The 19,221-nt window shown below is 39.0% G+C and overlaps 1 protein-coding gene and 1 long non-coding RNA gene across 2 annotated transcripts; one reads left to right on the plus strand and one right to left on the minus strand.

Annotated features, from left to right (window-relative positions):
* Positions 1–464: 464 nt before the first annotated feature.
* LOC102702977 lies at positions 465–8,722 on the minus strand. Its single transcript, XR_423896.3, has 4 exons — positions 8,348–8,722; positions 8,135–8,266; positions 1,402–1,638; positions 465–764 (listed from the first exon to the last, which is right to left on the minus strand). It is a non-coding gene; the product is annotated as an uncharacterized LOC102702977 (long non-coding RNA).
* A 5,104-nt stretch (positions 8,723–13,826) lies between these two features.
* LOC121055740 (putative coatomer subunit beta'-3) lies at positions 13,827–18,166 on the plus strand. The gene is made up of 6 exons (XM_040528788.1): positions 13,827–14,234; positions 16,736–16,909; positions 17,024–17,155; positions 17,256–17,375; positions 17,716–17,783; positions 18,073–18,166. The coding sequence occupies exons 1-6, from the start codon at positions 13,827–13,829 to the stop codon at positions 18,164–18,166; spliced, it is 996 nt and encodes a 331-aa protein (XP_040384722.1).
* The last annotated feature ends 1,055 nt before the right edge of the window (positions 18,167–19,221 follow it).

Raw genomic sequence — 19,221 nt, forward strand, 5'->3', positions numbered from 1 at the left:
CTTTTTTTATTTTGATTGGATTAATTTCAGAATTACTAGCCCGCTAGAGACAGCATGGAGGCTCTTTTTTCTATTACTTTAATAAATTAATAGGTTTTATTATTTATAAATGCCCGTGCGACCTATGAGTTGACAGCTAGTTTTTCCCTAATTTATTTATTAGAACTCCACTTGGGAGTCTAGAAGGGCTTTAGAGAACGTTGACATGCTGTAAACGGCTCGTTCTTATCAATCAGCCGTAGGGCCCTTGGCTCAGATCGATAGTTCAAAGCGGGCCTGATAGTTCACAGGTCTATTCATCCGAAGACTCGTTCATCTTAGCCCCATACCGTGCTCAATTGTTTAAACTAGATGAAACGTTGCCACCGGACATCTCTAAGTGTAAAAGTAGAACCGAACATACGTGAAAGTCTTGCTAGATTTGAACTGTAAAAAATTGTAAACTAATTTGTATTATAATATTATAGTACATAATAGTAAATATTCAAACATGTATATATTGAGTATAACACGCAGGACATCTAAGAACAAAAATAGAATTGAACCATAGAAAAAGATACGTGAAAGTCTTGTTAGATCTGAACTCAAAAAAATGTAAACTAATTTATATTGTAATATTCTAGTACATAAGAGTAAATATCTAAATACGTATCGAGTAAACAGGTATTACTAACCAGGTACACCAAGCACGATATTTAAAGTTTGCAGAAGATGATCATGCTTGACTCCATAATATCCTTTATATCCAACTGTCAGCGATAAGGCTGAATAAATAGAAATGGGATCAGTGTTAAATGATAAAGAAAACACAAAAACACTTTGCAGATGGAGGCCAGCAGAATCAAAGACTAATTCAATCTGAACAACAGTTCAGGAAGAAGGAAAAGCGTCAACTCTCATTATTTGAACATATATTATATACTAATGGACAAATTTGTAAAACAACCAAAAATGATTAATGGGTTACGTAATTGGCAAGGGGAAAAAATGGAATTTCTAGAGCAAATGCATGTCAATCTCTCTAGCAAAAAAGGTTCTCGGCTGTCACATAAATAAAGAAATTCAACTGATAAATGTGTCTTAATCGGCAACCTGAAAAACTAAACAAAAAAGATGATCTATTTTAAATATGACTTAAAAATAAGGAGGTTGACAGACTACGATGATTACAATGCTAAAGGTGTTCGAAATATGATCACATTTTGGCATATTTTAATCAAAAATAATAAGACAATAGACATGACAGACATAAGGAATAATCTAAAAATTATTAACAGAACATCTACCATCATGCTTAAGATATGATAAGCACAAACATCCAATTCGTGTACGTGTAGCAATGAAAATATTGCTAACAGGTACTCTAAAATAGTAAACAGAAGAAAAGGAAGCGCGGTATACCCTGAGAATGGCCATCCACTGTGGTTCGAGGCAGTACTGCCTCCGTTGATGTTGCCACTGCCACTGCTACCGGCGCCACCATTGCCGCTGCCGCTGCCATCGCCGTTAACGTGCGCAGCTCCGTCGGTCGACATCGTATATTTTCTGATTCGATACTGTATTCGGTCCGTTCGTATCCGCTCCGTTTTCGTTTTCAATATTTTCTGATTCCGATACCGTATCCGGGGTTTCCGGTTCCTGTAACATACCTAAGCCCGTAAACCCGAGAACTAAATTTAACTTAAATGCATCATGTGGTTGGGAGTGATTTTAATTGTTTTTGGATCTTAATCATCTCATCATCACATGCAATAATAGACCTAGAGTCACAAAAATAATTAATTTGGTATTTATGTGCATCCAAAAATTCTGCAAAAATTCTGAAAAATAACTTGATATGTCAGAAACCAACCCACAAATTTTCATAATTTTTAATTAAGGTTTGATAACTCTTTGATTTATTTTAATCTCTCCAAAAACCTGAAAAACTGTTAGTAGATTCAAACTTGCTCTCTTCGAAAAATTTATTTAAAAACCTCTTTTAAAAGTTTGGTTTCATCCAAAGTCTTCTACTAACTTTCCTCTAACACTACGAGGAGTGGCACACCATAGATCACTCTTTAACCCTTTCTTCTCTCCCTCCAAAAATCGAATCAGCTACTAACTGCACTGTCAACGGCTGCTAATCATGCTGTCAACCTATGTTCATCCCTTTATTAAGCCTAAACCAAAGACTTCTAACCAAAACCATTTCAGCCCTTTCACTCTCCACATCACCCCCGACCAAGAGGACCACTAGTACACGCTTGTTGCTGCACAAAATCTCCCTTCAATCCCCTCCAAAGATCCATGGCAGACAACCTTCCATGACTTAGCCTCCAAACCAGATTTCAAATCTCTTTCACTTGCAAGTGGGCTCCACACTCCTAGGACCCACATGGCAGCCTCCCAATCTCTCCTCACAGCCTCCACCGCCCTCCATGCCCAATGGGAGCCCAAGAAACCCCATGATTTCACTAGCCACCCCTCTCTCTCTCACTCCCCCCCACTTCACTCTTGCTTATTTCACAAGCCAGCGCGCCAGTAGCAAGGGCATCATCCCCACATCGCGTTCCAAGCCCGAGCAAACGAATACCATGCCCAGATTGCCCGGAGCTCGGCCGTCTTTCCCGGCACCGGCAACTTAGGCGTCGTCGTTCTCCATCCCCGGTGAGTCCCTCTCACTTTCTTCCTATGGAACGTGATCTATGTATCACGCCGAGCTCATTCGTGCCTCTTTTGCCAAAAAGCAATCTATCGAACACGTGGTGGGCGTCACCGACCTCGCCGCCGGCCAACGTCTTCACCGCTCCCGTGGACATCGTTTTATCCGTTTCTTCGCTTGGTGAGCACCCTAGTACCTTGAAACATCTCTGGCACTAACTATTTTGCACTAACCGAGCCCTTGCATGCACTAACCAAGCCATTACAAGCACATGCATGGCCATACCAAGACATACCACTGTTGTTGCTCGTGTTCCATGGGCTACGGACCACCATTTCCCTCACCACCACCACTCACGGATGCGCAAGGACTCCCTCTACATTTTCTCTTTTGCGCTCAAATCGATTCAGGCCACCGATCGTCGCCGGCGAGCTAAAAATCCAACTCACCCATGGCTGCCCCTTGTTTGAGCCGACGAGGGACCTCCTTCGGAGAATTCGACTAAAGCTAGGGTCCTATCCGAAAACTGCCTAGACACATATTACTGTAGCAAGGGAGTGCGGGTTGATTTCCTATCTTACGAGGGCCTTTCTGCAAAACGCCCCTCACTTCAGAAAACGCCATTCACTGACATGTGGGCCCGGCTGAAATTAAATTTTGAAAAAATGATTTCTTTATTTTTTTTGCTGAGAATGAGCAGAACTTCAAAATTTTGTAGAAAATTCATTTTAACTCTGAAAATTGTGAAACCAATTTTGTTAGATCCGTGGAACTGTGAACTATTTTAGAAAAATATAAAACTTGGTACTTTTTGTACAAACTTTTCCTTTATTTTTGTTTTTCCCTAAATGTCTCCTAGAGCTTGTTAAATCCATAACAAATTGAAAATAGCGCTAAAAATTGTGAAACCACTTCTGTTAATTTTCTAAAATCATGCTCTGTAACTTTGTAAAGTAATTTTCTTCACTTCTGTACAAAAATGTTGCTTAATAAAACTTAGCCCTTTTTAAACCTTTTTAATTATTAAATGCATATCTCTGTAAAACAAAGTGATAAAATAAAAATTTCTTCACTAGAGGCCACCTGAGACCAGCACACACTCACGGCATAAGTCTCATGCATTTTCATACATTTTTGGTTTTAATGCATTTTTGTATTTATCGTATACGCGTATTTTGAATAGAGGAAGAATACGTCGAAGAAGAAGAGGGTGAGTTTGTTGAAGACCAGGTTCAGGTGTTTGCGGACGAAGGCAAGTCAGCCCCTCCTTTGACCACTTTGATCCTATGTTTTAATGGGCTAAATGATTCTATTGCAAACATGCATACGTTAGCTAGTATTAATTTTAGAAAAAGAAATTTTATAAATATGGGAATGGTAGATATGACCAAATTGCTGCATAACCTACCTTGAAATATTGAATCCTTGCTGGTTGTAACCATAGGGTGCTCTTGGATACAATTATTGTGTTATTTGGGATTATGCTATGCTTATATTGCCGCTATATGCTTATATATTCGGTTACCGCCTTACAAATTACTCATTTTGATAAATGTTATATGTGAAAAAGGTTATTTTGATGCTGCTGGACAGAATTTTAAATGTGTGAGTATTGAGAATAGAAAATGGAGGAAACTTGTTTTTAGACTTGGGCGGCGAGTGGTGTACATATGGTAGTAGATGTGCACCGATAGGGGGAGCGTTCGCCCAGGTCGATTAAGGACCTCACTCTATGTCACCAACTAATGAAAACAGTACAAACCACATGTGCTAAGTATGGGCTGGCCTTAACCTATTAAGTTGTTTAGAGTTTAGCCTTGCATCTTGGTAGGCCGAAGAGTATGAGTTACCGGGTTTTGGTACCTTATCGGAACTTCCTATGGATTATGATTTGTTGAAATTGATTAACGACATGTGGTATGTGATGATTTGAGCGGGCAGTCTGTCCAATACAACGGTGCCGTGCCTCGTGAGGGATTCCGGGTAGGGTTCCTTACGGCGCTAGGTTAAAGCGTGGGCCCGCTACCTAGTGGCGCTACTTTGCTAGTAGCGTGGGTAAAACACACATCGTGCTAGTGCAAGGCTAAACAATAAACAATGTAACGGTTTTGTTATGACCTCTAGATCACACTCAATGTGTAGAGTGTGGTGATACCGACGGGTATCGGACAAACTAGAGCGATCCATATCATGTGGGCTTAAAAGTTGTACAAACTCTGCAGAGTCTAAAACTAATCGATTAGCCGTGCTCACGGTCATGAGCGGCATGGTGAAGTGTCATGAGTATAGTTTGTGATTTTGATAAACTCTTTGTGAACTTGAAAAATGGTTGGAATGTTTTGTTGGTGAACTTGGGTAAAGTTCGGTGAATGGTGATGATATGATGGTAAGTGGTGATGATCTACCTTGAGGGGTAGACGCGTGTTATTTATTCATTTACATTACAAGTTTTACTAACTCTATACTATTGTTAAAAAAAAATTCCGTTGAGAAAATATTGTGAACTAAAACTGGCATTTATGCAAATTAACCTATACACAGCTTATCCTTGAATACGGCTAACATGTAGCATGCTAGGGTTGTCACCGACTTGTCAGTACATTAATTTGATTAATGTACTGATTTCTTGCTTTCTTTTACTTGTTTTTGGTTCAGACCCTGCTGCAGGTATTGACTGTTTGGATGAGGAGTTTGATGCAGCTTGTGATTTCCAGGATGGTTCTAACTAGGGATTTACCCTAGCCGGTTTGCCTATGGGCTTTTGGGTAGCACGCTTACCGCATGAACCAATATGTATGGCTTGTCGCCAAGTACTACTTAAAACTTATTAAGACTATTTATGCGTTATGGTTAGAACCACTTATGATTCGGATATCATGCTTGAGATGATTTATGTGAGGCTATGTTGCATTCCTGGGCGACTAGTCCCACATGAGGATGGGTTTGAAATGGTTGAGATAATCGGGGAATATGCCTTTGTTGAGATCGAGTCTCTGGGGTACGCTTTTGGTTGCCACCATCGAGTGGTTGACGGGCGTATGACGTAGATGACTGGCGTGGCTATTCCAATGGTTATGTCTTCTATTTCATATCCGATGGCTTAGAGCCTTTGTAGTGCCCTCTTCAAGACACGTCGGGGTCTGCGATGAGGTTGGATGGTTATCGTAATTATTTGGGTTTAATTTGAGGCCCCATCCATCCAGATATTTCGCGCTGACATGTCTCGGAGCATTGCACCACCTAGGCTTTGGGACGTCCTCACAGCTTTCTGCTCAGCCCTATGTAACATCCCAGCCCAAGGCTTAATAGGATTTGATAAGATACTCATACCAACAAGTTGCAACTTCTTTTCCGGAAGCTTATCTCGAGAGAACTCTAAGGTTAAGTGTGCTTGGCCTGGAGCAATTTTAGGATGGGCGACCGACCGGGAAGTCATTTCACGGGTGCGCATGAGTGAGGACAAGTGAGCACAAAGTGCGCAGAAAAGACATGTGTGTTGGTTGGAAGAGAAGAACCTTGATACTAAACCAAGTTTCGATAACTTCTTCAGCTTTCATTTCCTCCGTCTTCAAAATCGCAGAGTTAATTCAAAAGTCCTGTTAGGTCACATAGAGGTGCAAGGCTTTATTTGAGTCCTGTTAGGTCACATGGAGGTGCAAGGCTTTATTTTGAAAATATGAAATTCAAGTGTAGGGGTGACTTGACGTTACGACTAAGAGCTCTTATTCCGCAGCCTTTAGCACATAATGGAATTGCTCCTTCTATGCCTCCTCAAGTGCGTAAGCAATGGACTCCCTGATTTTAGAGGGATTTGGCTTAAGAGAGTGAGTTGGTGGGGGAAAGCCCAGTCACGTGGTCGTGGTACTCCGACTGAAAAGAGGGGAGGTGGTAGGACTAGGGCTCAGCAGAGGGCTAGAATAAAGGCTGTGAAGATTATGGGGGATGTAGCAGACCAGGAATACGTTGAAGTGCAGCACGTAGCCGACCATGAGGATCCTGCCTTATCTGATAGCAGGTACGCTTCTAATATTTGGGTGTCCTACTTACACACTGATTGATTCGATCGGATCCACCCACGTCCTGCCACTTCCACCTTAAGGCCAAACCATCGCCCAACTTTGCCATACCATAAAATTGATCCTGGCATAAATAACTCTACTCTATCTATTTGTACATGCAGCTTGAGTTCTATGACCTCGAAATCTGACTCTCCTCTTCAGGAGCCTCAGTCGTGAGTGGTTGTTTTCTTGTACTGGAAAATGGGTCCCTGAAAACAATACAATGGGGCCTGGAGTTATTTCTTCATTGTACCCAGAAGAATGAATTGCGGATGAGAGTTTCTCTTTTGGTTGGGGTGTGGCGAAAGATGAAGTCTGTTCTGCAAGGGGTGAGGGAAATCTTAGGAAATCTTGATGTCCTAGAGCACAGGCCCGACCTAGGGGGGTTCCTAGGGTTGGGGCGTGATAGTTCCGGTTCCGATTCCGAAAGAAATATGGAAATGGAAACGGTAGAGGTGGTTTCCGTCCGTTTCCGAGCCGTTTTCATCCCTAAACGTGCATATGAGAAGTTGGGTTACAACTAATGAAAGATCTGAACAGATTCAGATTGATCCTGTCTATGGTGAGTCTAGCAGGTTGATTTATGAGATTTTTATTTTCTGAAAGGTCAACACCAATGGATTTAGTACTATAAATATATATTTACATACATCTATTTGAGAAGATTTTAAAAAATCATTCAAATATGACATCTTTGAATGAAAATTTGCACTTTACTCTTTCTGAAAAAGAGAATTATCTATACTGTGTGTAGAAGAAACTAATGCATGGTCTGGTTTGTGATAGCTCTATATTTGAATGAAAATTTGCACTTTACTCTTTCAGGCCATCACCACCACCAACTCCTTATTTTTTTAAATCTATACTCTATTTTTAAAAGAAAAAATAATGATAAAAATGAATCATAAAATTAATAGACCCATATGTCACTAACAAAAATAACAAAAATATATGTAACAATTAAAATATGACACATACAAAAAATAATATTAATAACATGTTATGATATTTTTTAAAAAAACTAAATCCCATTGCAACGCAAGGGCAATGTGCTAGTTTCATTTTAAATATAAACCGCAGTCAGCAGAAAAGGAGCCTAGCATGCATGTATTTCTTTTATTTGTTAGCTTAATGCATCATGAAAATATATATCTTGTGTTGTTCGTTATGCAGGGGATTGGGCAGGGGCAGGATTCAAAGATTGGGTATTCAAAATGTTAGGGCATATAAAAAAATATACCCGAAAGATCAATAATTGGCTTGTAACGATCGTACCATATATAGCATATATAACACAAAATGTCAAAAATTGAGACTAAAGTCATATTTCATTTTATATATCACAACGTAACATTTTTCCACGTATAGAAATTGACAATATATGAAACATGTATACGATGAAAAATGAAGAAAATGAGTTGTTTGGCCTTACCTTTCTGAATTCCGGAAGGCCGTAATAGTCCTAGAAATTGGCGAACCTTTTGAACCGCGAGACGCCCGCCGACGTGCAAATGGATGCCTCCGGGTGGTTCTTGCTCCATTCCTCGATCAGGTCCAAAGAAAGCTGTGGCATTTACAGAGCAACAAAATCAGACGAGCACTTCATCGAGAACAATATATGCTTGATGCAGCAACGAAAATTTACCATGTGTTGCATCCAGTTTTCTCAGCTCGCAGATCAATTAAATTGGTCGATTGAGCTAGCTAGCTAACGAGCTGGCAATCGATGAGCCATCAACATGGCATGTCGAGGCCCGGAAAACTTCGATGAAAAGCGTGTGGTGTGGAGGCCGCCGTCCTCGAGATCTGCCGCTCCCGTGGGCCACCCGATGCGGCCCGGCGCCGGCGGCCGCATGCCACCACGCCCGTCGCTCGCTCCTCTCCTCCGGTTCCTCCGCCTCAGCGTCCCCCGGAATCCGCCCTCCGCCGCCGGACGGCGCACCTCCAGCCCAGCCTAGCCGCGCGCCTCCCGCTCCGCCTCCGCCGCCGCCCGCGCTGCGGAGGGGTACTCACGGTCTCACACACACTGCACACAGCCAAACAACAACTTGGAGAAAAACTAGGGTTAGCAATATATGGGCTATTGGGCCAATTTTAGTTTCGATGGGCCGAATGAAGTGGGGTAGAAACAGCCCACATTAATATTTTTGGATTTCTTGGGCTGAAATATGCCTTTATTTATTTTATTGACTATAAATATGAATACATAGTATATATATAATTTTTTTATCAAAAATCTTGCGTATTAATTTGAATACTCTTGAATTGAAGTGGGCCTGCCACTTGATGGCACCGGAGTACTTGGAACACAGGATAATAACATTCAAAGCAGACATTCATAGTTTGGACCGAAAATGTAAGAATTTATATCACCAATTTTGCGTGTACATTTTTGTGAAGAAAATTCAGTAAGTTCGTTACCTTTACTACGAATATATATTTGTCTCAAATATGCAAACTAGTTCATGTTTAGTTATTGAATAAACAAACAAGGATTAATTGCTTGTGCAATGTGCATCAAATGTTTCTAAGGAAGTGAACGAAATTTACAGTGATTAAAATGGGACGTGTGCGCAATCCTAGCATTCAGAAATCCAGTTTTCTTTTGAAAAAAAGGTTAGTAATCGATCTATATAATTACATTTTCCTAAATATTGAAATTCAGTTTCAACACTTTTTTTAGTTCTTGAAACATATATCATTTATAAATTTTGAGTAAATTCAACTTTAGGTCATGTTTTACTGTCCAACTTTCACTTTGTACCACTCTTTTAACTGATATTTTCATCTAGTACGAGATAACTTTATATTTGTTATACTTCAGATCACATCAATCCCTCTTATGTAGCCATATCCAACTATTCCTCTGGCAAGAAACTGACATGCACACTGGTGAGTGAGTTCATTACTGTGCTGAAGTTGATGTGCTCTAGGTTGTTAATGTGCTGAGAGAGTGGTTTGGGGTGATCAACCTCCAAAAAAATGATGTCATAAGTCATAACCACTGCTTCTAAATTATAGCAGAGTTAAAATTACCTAATCAAAAGTAAGAAAAACGTTAAACAAAGTGTAATCAAAAATAAAAAATTAGCCGTCAAATGTGGCCCAAAGCACTCTAAAATTGTCCGTACACAGTAGTGAAGGTCAGATAACCTAGTGATTGGGGGGAAATCTGGATTAATTAGCTAATCCTAGAATGTGAAGGCTACCTAATCCAGTAATCTGAACCCCAAACCACAGTTAGATGTTCGGAAACTCCTTTTCTCCGGTTCGTACTAACAACGGCCCAAAGTAATTGGTATACCCAAGCTTTTATATACTTAATCCCAAATTAACTTTATCTTTCCCAATTTTTTTCCGAAAATACTTTATCTTTAGAGTAATCATTGTATTAGAGTATAAGAAAGTTAGGGACATTTTGTGATAGTGCGGGATGAATTTATTGGAGTTTGAAAACGTAAATGGTGTTTTAGTCTTTTGGCTGTACATCAGTGTGCGTGACATGAATGAAAGATGAATGGTTGGTTTGGTTTATGGCCTGAACTAGCCTTATCAACTTTTTGTCATAAAAATTGAAGTCATGTTTTCGCTTGAATTCAAACCTTGGCTAGCATGTGGATAACGTGCTAATGATAAGAGTGAAATAATTGATAAGGTCAATTTTTAGCCTCTAACCAAACATAATTTGGCCTTACGAAATATTGGCCATCCAAAATGTACATATGACCAAATATTGGTAAGCCATATGTAGGCTTTAAACCAAACCAGCCAAAATTTCTTCGAGATGAGGTAGTAGTGAGTATATATATTTGTACTCCAGATTATAAAATATTTCACATTACTATTCATTTTTATACCTTTACACCTTGATCACCCATATTTTTAAAAATATTTTATAAATAACTAGTAGGTGGCCCGCGCATTTGCGCGGCTAGCATAATTATAAATTGTATCTATATATGGTCTCTTATCTACACAATAATTATTTTTTAGTTGTTTAATTCAAATTTATTTTTTTCTAAATTATATTTTTACATGAAACCCCATTTACCTATATTCTAAAATGTACTTATACATAAACTCTTTTCTACGTAATATTTAATTTATAATTCAAGATTTAGATACTTCTAAATTATATTTATAAATGGACACTTTCTCTTAATTTTTCCAATTTCTAACCAAAATTTTAGAACTTTCCAAATTGTATTTATAGATGGAAATTTCCCTCAATATCAATTATTTTAAAATTTTTAATCCGAGATTTGAATTTTTCTAAATTGTATTTACACATGGACTCTTTTATTATTTTTCTTTATATTTAATTCCAAAATTATATTTATAATCTGGTTCTTTTTAACCGGAATTTTAGATGTTTCTAAATTGTATTTATAGATGAACTCTTCCCTCAATATCAATTACTATAAAAATTGTTATATGAGATTTAGGTTTTTCTAAACTTTATTATGCATGGACTTTTTTTATTATTTTTCTTTATTTTTAATTGATCTTTTCTTCCCTTGTCCGATCTAAAAAATAACATTATCTTTATTTGATTTTCATTATCCGATTCAAAAGAAACTGTTCTTTTCTCTCTTTTTTTTTCTCTCTTATGGAAACCTAAAACCTGATGTTGTCCGATCTAAAAAACTAACATTATGTTTCTTTGATTTTCATTGTTCGATTCAAAAGATTGTTTTCTCTTATGGAAACCCAAAACCTGATCGTTGTCCTATTAAAAAAAAATCTCTTTTCTAAAACCTGATCGTTCTCCACGGCCTTGTAACGCTGTGCCCAAGCGTTAAGTATTGCAAAAACCTGATTTTTTTTCTTTCATTGTCCAGTTCCAAAAAAATTATTATCTTTTATTTTTATCTCTTATTTTATTTGATGATTTTTCCTTTTATTGTCTATTATCATTTTTTCTCTTATTTTCATTCGATTAATGTGGGATTTTTTAGCCATTCCAAAAGATCATGTTGTTTCTTTTCTCTTATAGAAATCTTGAGATGTACGTGTCCGATTCCAAAAAATCACGTTCTTTTTAAGTGTCCGAGTCCAAAAAATCCTGACTTGAACGTGCTTATGTATGTACGTAATCTAATCTAGATCAGATCACATCTCCAGTTGTCCGATCCAATCCAAAAAATCGTTTTCTTTTTGTTTTTCATTTTTTCCTCTTATTTTTCTTCGATTAATATGAGATTTTTTAACCCGTGAGAATAAACGTGCTGCCTCTTTTTTCTTCGATTAATATGAGATTTCTAACACATGAGAATAAACGTGGTGGCTTCTTTTTCTCTTACTTTATATATTATATATATAATAGATAGATTGAAATGATGCTGTGGTATTATTAAGTGTGTTGCATCCTAAATCTCACTGTAAGGTACGAAACCATAGTTTAATCATTTAAAAAGTATTAATAGTTAAAGTCAAAACACCAAAAGGTTAATATTGCCAACTAAATGTAAACAGAGGAGTAACAAATACCTTATTTATTACCAAATCCTTGAGACGATGACCATGCCGGATCATGCGTCAGCAACATGAGTGCCTATTAGGCTGAAAGAAAGAAGAGACAAGTGCGACGTCTACCTTGGAATATAAAGGTAGTACTAGTCCTTAGAACAGATGAGTGGCAAGAGCCTCATATTACTAAAATCTGAACTAAATTTAATTTAGCATACCTAAACTAATATCATCTCATGGAAAGAATTAAACCAACAGCATATATTAAGAAATCAATAGTTAGAAAATTCATAAACCTTTAAAATAAAAATTTCCAGCAAATGCATATTTCAAAACTTATATAAGTGAGGATTTGTGAACCAAGGGAGCAGTATCCGAGATTACATGACACTGGTAATCAGGGCGGATCTAGGATTTAGGATATGGTCACTTAATTTTGTTTCTAAACACACTAAATATAACTATGCTAATATATATACCATGCATTATAATTATAAATAATAGAATAGACCAAAAGTGTACCATGATATATTAAGCAAGGCATCTTAAAACATGTAAAATTGACAATTAAGTAAAATGTTGCCTTAAAACAAGCTTATGTGGCTATAAAAGTTTATAGAAGATTGAAATGCTACTTTTTCTTTATATCAGGTCAAAAAGAGATGAAATATCGATCTCCATCGTTGTTCATGTTAAACAATCAACAATCTACAACATATTACTACAATTAACAATTTAATATCACAAATGCACAAGAGTTAAACTAAAAGTTATTAAAGGTACACAAGTAGTTAAGTAGAAAACCTAAAATTGTCGTCCAATGACTGGTTTTCTACACCTACATAATAATTGGACGCGTATTTTTCGAAATAAAAAAATATCAGGACATGAAAATTATTCAGAATAGCTTCATCTTTAAAATTTCTATAGCACTTTCAGGTTCACTGGCGTTCGGGTAAACAACCAAAAATTCAATGGTTGTTACGTTGTCTTGCTGATGGGTACCTTTTACGGTATGTCTGTCTTTTTTATTGCATTTGCAACCACGCAAATAGGCAACCGAAGGTTGAAGCCGTTGCTGGTTGGCGTGGGCCGCGCCGCCGCGGTGGTGGTTGGTTGATCACCTGACACCTCGTCGGCGCTCCCGCGTGCCGCGGTCGTCAGGACAGGACGGCAGTCCAGTGCCCTCGCCTCCAGTACAGTTTTCCTTGCAGGTCATGGCGGCGACTCGGGCGCTGCGGTGCACTGCGGTCTAGCGGTCTAGGGCAGTCAAGGGGCAGGGGCGGAGGTCGGCCTGGTGGCCGGCGCGCGGCGTGTCTGGATGGGCGTGGGCGTGGACGCTAGGCGGGGCTGGCCGCTCGCGGCGCCCGTTCCGTCCGGCTTGGTGACACCCTTGTTAATTTGAGCTTTTTTTACCCTCCTTTAGAATGAAAGGTACCAAAATCGTATCCGTTCATTGAGCCACATTGTTGGGAAGATTCAATATCTGCAGGTACAGATTTCCCATGCGCATTCCTCATCTCCGCCCGCGTGCGCTACTTGAGTAGAAGGGCAAAAATGTATTTTCTCATTCACTCCCTTTGTTCCAGGGGATAGCATCGTCTGACCTCCAGCATTCACATTCCATTTGATCGCAGGCAGCCTTGTGAATCTCGATGTCATCGGCAGCGGCGGGCGGCGCCTCGTCGGCGGTGGCTCGTCCTGTGCGACGGCTGCGCCTCAACCTTGTGAATCCTGACCTCATCGGCAGCGGCGGGCGGCACCTCGTCAGCAGCGGCGGGCGGCGCCTCGTCGGCCTCCTTCCTGTGCGACGGTTGCGCCTCTATCCTATAGGCGCATCGACACAAGGACCGACGGAATACGGATCCAACCCAAGGAGTTTCCCTACCCACACTCCAGGAGTTGTTGCAGCAGGTATCGTCATGCATGGTGGCTATCGTTTGCTGGAAAAATACCGGCTCGGCATTCTGCACGTCGCCCAGATCCGAGGAGGAAGATTGAGCAGCTTTGATGCAGGTCGAGCACAGATCAGATTGGTGTCGGTGTCGATTCATGCTAGGGAGGTAGGTGTTTTGTTCTACTAGCTTATATTTCTTGAATATGTGGCAAAATAGATCGATGTGTATCTGAAGATATGCTCAGTGCGCATTATATTAGTCATCCCCAAAATAAATGTTTTACGGCAACAATAACTAGATACATCTGTACGTAGACATGAAATGAGGTCTCAGTGCTTCTTCGTTGGGTCAGAAATTGCATCTTTTGCTGCTTCGGTGTGTATATGACCTGGCCACTTGTTCTAAGCAACAAAGCCATTCCTTGATTCAACTTCAACTTGATGTGCTCAAGAGAAAACCACGTAAGCTATTTTGCCTTGCAGTGGAATGAACCATTTCTCTGGGATTCAATATATCTCCATCGATTAGCCAGATCGATTACTGCGGCGCACCTGCTGCGGCATCCAACAGAAGAAGAGCCGCAAGGAACAGCGTGGCACAGCGTCGAAGGGGAGGAAGCACACACCATAGCCGACCGGAGCAAGGAAGGGGAGAGGCAGCTATGGCACAGGCATATCTGAGCTGCTTTGCTGGTGGCAAGGTGAAGGGAGAGGAAGAGACACCGATTTGCTTTGCTGCTTTGCTTTGATGGTCGTTTCATGTTATTTTTTCATTTGGTCCATCCTGCCCCTGCTAAATGAACGGCTAGATTTGATCTGGTACCTCCCAGTACTATTACCTCCAGGTACTATTTCAAGGACCTAAAAAAACTCTGTTAATTTACTTGTGCGGCGTTATTTATTTGCGGGAATTGCGGGCGGCCGGCGAGGACCAGCGAAGCAAAAAACGAGGAGTTGATTACAATTCGCATTAGGCCAATCTTAATATATATTTTATAGGGTGTCATGCATATTAAATAGGGTGTTAAATTTACTGACCTGCAAGGTCATAAAATGAGAAAGTTTTATGAGATGAGAGCCATAAAACTCATCTGGCTTGATTACCTAGTTTACAGTCTTAGTAATTATGCTATGAAACTATGCATTGAGACTGGCCTTATTGCGAGGAGTAGAGGCGCCGCGACACTTCCGTTTCTAGCTTTCCGTCGACGCGTGTGCCAGCACTGTGAATAACTTAAATAGCAGGTACAATAGCAAGCTATAATTAAGCGAGCTATAAAGATATTTTAAGAAGATAAACGAGAAGAGAGAAGAGTAGCGAGCCACATATTTATAGTCAACTACAACATGAACTCTAAGACACAATGTGTGTGTGATATGTGGGACCAGATATTAATAGTGTAGTGTATGTTTGATGTGTAACTGTTGTATGAATTGACTATTAGATTGACTATAGATGATCTAGAGCTATTAGTTGGCTATACTGTTAAACTCGTTCTCATATATTTAATAGGGTGTATTGCTATTTTTTGGGTGATCTGAGACCACCCAGACCGCCCTATAGATCCACCCATGCCAGTAATGCCAAATGTGGCCTTCAACCCATACCTTTGAGTATAAAATATAGGGTATCGTGGAGTTTACTCAAAATATCATGTAAAACAAATCGAGGATGTCATAATGCTTTGAGCGTGACAGGAGAAATTTCGCAATTTGCAATCTAATTCGCAAGCCTTTCAGAAATTACCACTCAATTCATAATCCTTTTAGATTTTGCTGCTAGCATTGTGAATCTCTTCCTTACATGTTAGTCCCATGATCTCAGTTGTCCGGTCGCCCGATCACTCATTGTAGCAGCAACTACCATGCCATCATCGGCAACTCTGATTGTCTTATTTCTCCGGATGGTGTTGCTACTAGGTGAGAACATGCTTGTCATAACTAGTTGAGCTACTAATGTTTCTATCCAAACAATGCATGGGATAGACTAAAAGAGAGACTATGGTAGAGGTTGTCATTGTTGGCATAGGTCGCGTAATAGGATTGCAAACATGTGTTTGGCACTAACAGCAAGTTCAATAGTATAGCTAATTACTAGCTCCAAATCATCTATAGTCAATTTAACAGTCAATTCATACAATAGTTATCTATAAAATATATATTATCTTGTCACACCTATTATACATATATATATATATTGTGTCTTGGAGTTCGTGCTGCAGCTGGCTATAAATGGCTATAAATCTGTAGTCCACTTCTCTCATCTCTTTTCTTTTATCTTCTTAAAATATATCTATAACTATCTTATAGTCTGCTATTATACTGCTCTAAAGAGGGCCATTAGCACATGCGGCAGAAGATGCTTGTTCAGGAGCTCAACAAGGTGCTATTATTACTTGTAGTTTTGTGATATTTAACCAGTTTTGATAATTTGATTAGAGTATTTTGTGAAATTTACTTAAATAATTTTCCTTTCTAAAAACCTTTCAATGTCTAATCACTCCAATTGCAGTTTTGACGGCTAAATTTATTTCACGGAAGCAATGGATTGTGGCCGGAGGTGGTGATGGTCGAATATATGTGTGCAATTACAATACAATGAAGATGGTCACGAGTTTCAAGGCTTTCAGTAGTCAAATCACTTCTTTGGCTATTCTTCCAACTCAGCCTTATGTACTGTCGGCATCCTATGACCTGATAATTAAGCTGCGGGACTGGGAAAATGGCTGGAAGTGCCGTCAGGTGTTTAAAGAGGAGCACTCCGGTTCTGTCATGCAAGTAGCCTTCAACCCCAAAGATACCAACGTTTTTGCCGGTATTTCCAAGGACATGACACTCAAGGTATGTAGGTATTTCTCTCATTATCTTAAACTAAGTTATGGGATAATCCATTAACATATTTTTTTACTGGGCTTTGCTTCAATGATTCTAAACTCATACACTTGAATTTTTCAGATTTGGAGTGTTGATTCTCCCCGTTCTAAGCTCACATTGGCTGGCCATGCATCCATTTTGAGATGTTTGGATTACTTTACTAGTGGTGATAAACAGTATGTGGTCACAGGTTCTGAGGATGGCACTGCCAAGGTATGCCATCTTTATAAAGAATGCATTTTCATGAAAAACTAATATGTTCTGGAGGATATGTACAGAGCATGTTGTTCTAATGTCTTCAATATTGATACAGATCTGGGATGTGCAGAACAAGCGTTGTGTTCAAACACTCGAAGGACATGCAAATAGAGTCAGCGCTGTCTGTTCACATCCTGAGCTTCCTATACTGATAACAGGTTCACGGGACGGGACTGTTCGTCTCTGGAATTCCAATACCTTTAGGTAAACCATATTTTCATGTTAACTTTGGCATCAGTTTTAACTCTTAAGGCAGGAGAATACTCTTTTTTTCGTATTCAAAGATTCTTTTTAAACAAGGCAGAAGCTCTGCTTCTTTCCATGTGAATACTACAGACAGGACCTATACGTTTATTTCGAAAATCCCTTTTCCAAATAGCCTAATGCAAGGCACAGCTTTCCAGAAACAATGTGTGTGGCTAATGCCTACTACTACTTTGCATCGTTGGATTGCAGACACGATCTTATGGATATTTGGTGCAAAATAACAGTGTGCATGTTTCATTTTCTTTCAGCTTGAGGGTATCCTCAACTTTGGGCTTAGAAAAGTTCATGCATTAGGATGTATGAAGGGATCAAGAAGGTGAGAACAAAAACAATTGTTTATAGTTATCTTTTTTGAATGCCTGGAATGTTACCAACTAGCCAGCAAGTTATAGGAAATGAGTACAGAAGAAAAAATATAATGATTTTTCCTCATCATTTATGTTGAGTCATAGATCTGCACATTTCAGTAGCGTACAATTGTGACATGTGAAACATGTCGATTTCCTAAAAAAGATGAAATTGCTGTGTGCCCACATCCTTGTAATCCTTCTGACTTAACTTACATTGTGTTGTGTTGCTTTTTCTTTTCATGCGCGAGGCGATAGGATCGTGATTGGACATAGTTATGGAATTGCAATTACTGATGTTGATTTTGAAGAAAATGTTGCCAGCATGAGCAGATTCGAAGATACTATATGAGCAACATATGATGAAGTTTACATTTTTACATGTTCATGTCAAGAGAAGCTGGATTGGAGCAAGAAAATGGAGACCAAAGAATGGAACCATTGTGAAATCAATGTCGTAGAAGGCCAATGGGAACTTAACCTGGGTTGATTTGACATGCTATGTTATCCTCTTTCCCCAATTTTGTATTGGTATTTAACTTCTTGCTACTCTTAAGATTGAATGATTATAGATTTGCCAGTCGCTGTCTATGACATGTGAACCATCATGTGTTTATGACATGTAGGTTCAGTGACAAATATGTTATCATCACTTATAAGAGTGGTAAAAAGTTAATTATTCCGGTGTATATGTGGCTTCCCATCTAGTATTTGATAAAGAATTTTTTCCTCCATTCTAAAATAAGACCATTTTTCATTTCTCTAGATGTAATGTTTGATTCTTTATCTTATTTAAAAAATACGATTAATATTTTTATTGTTATTAGATGATAAAACATAAACAATACTTTATGTGTGATTATTTTTTATTTTTTATAGGTTTTTAAATAAGATGAATGGTTAAACGCTGAAAAAAAAACCCCAAATTGATTCTTTTTGGATGGAGGCAGTATGTCTCAAATGATGGAAGTAACAACAAGTAAGCTGGCTGAGGGTTCCTTTAGAACACATGAAATTTATAAGATTTTTACAGTAATTAGTTAATTTTCCATAAAAAATTCTTTGGAATTCCTCCCTCCAAAGGAGGCATGAGGCAGCAGGAGATGCCCTGAAAATAACAGCCGAGGCTGCTGCTAAAGTGACAAAAGCACAAAACCAATGCAAGGACTATCTGACCAGACATCAATCAGAAGAATTTCATAGATAGCAAATTGGACTTCGGTGATAGTATAACCGGTACATAATCATTCATAATTTATCATAACTAATGAGAACGAATGATATATCTTCCAAACTAGCCCTTTCTTTGGAAAATCTGCATTTTTTTTTTTGTAAATATTATGGTTAGGCGCACAAGCACAAGTAGCTCGGAATGGTGCCCATGGCCATGGTCAACTATTACATAAT

Source organism: Oryza brachyantha, chromosome 11, assembly GCF_000231095.2.
Source record: "Oryza brachyantha chromosome 11, ObraRS2, whole genome shotgun sequence".
Taxonomy (NCBI): Eukaryota; Viridiplantae; Streptophyta; class Magnoliopsida; order Poales; family Poaceae; genus Oryza; species Oryza brachyantha.

Coding starts and splice junctions, on each gene's coding strand:
- LOC121055740 (XM_040528788.1), top strand. CDS start 13,827: ATGTCATCGGCAGCGGCGGGCGGCGCCTCGTCGGCGGTGGCTCGTCCT. Junction 14,235..16,735: donor TGTCGATTCATGCTAGGGAG/GTAGGTGTTTTG, acceptor CTTCCAACTCAG/CCTTATGTACTGTCGGCATC. Junction 17,784..18,072: donor TGTATGAAGGGATCAAGAAG/GTGAGAACAAAA, acceptor GCGAGGCGATAG/GATCGTGATTGGACATAGTT.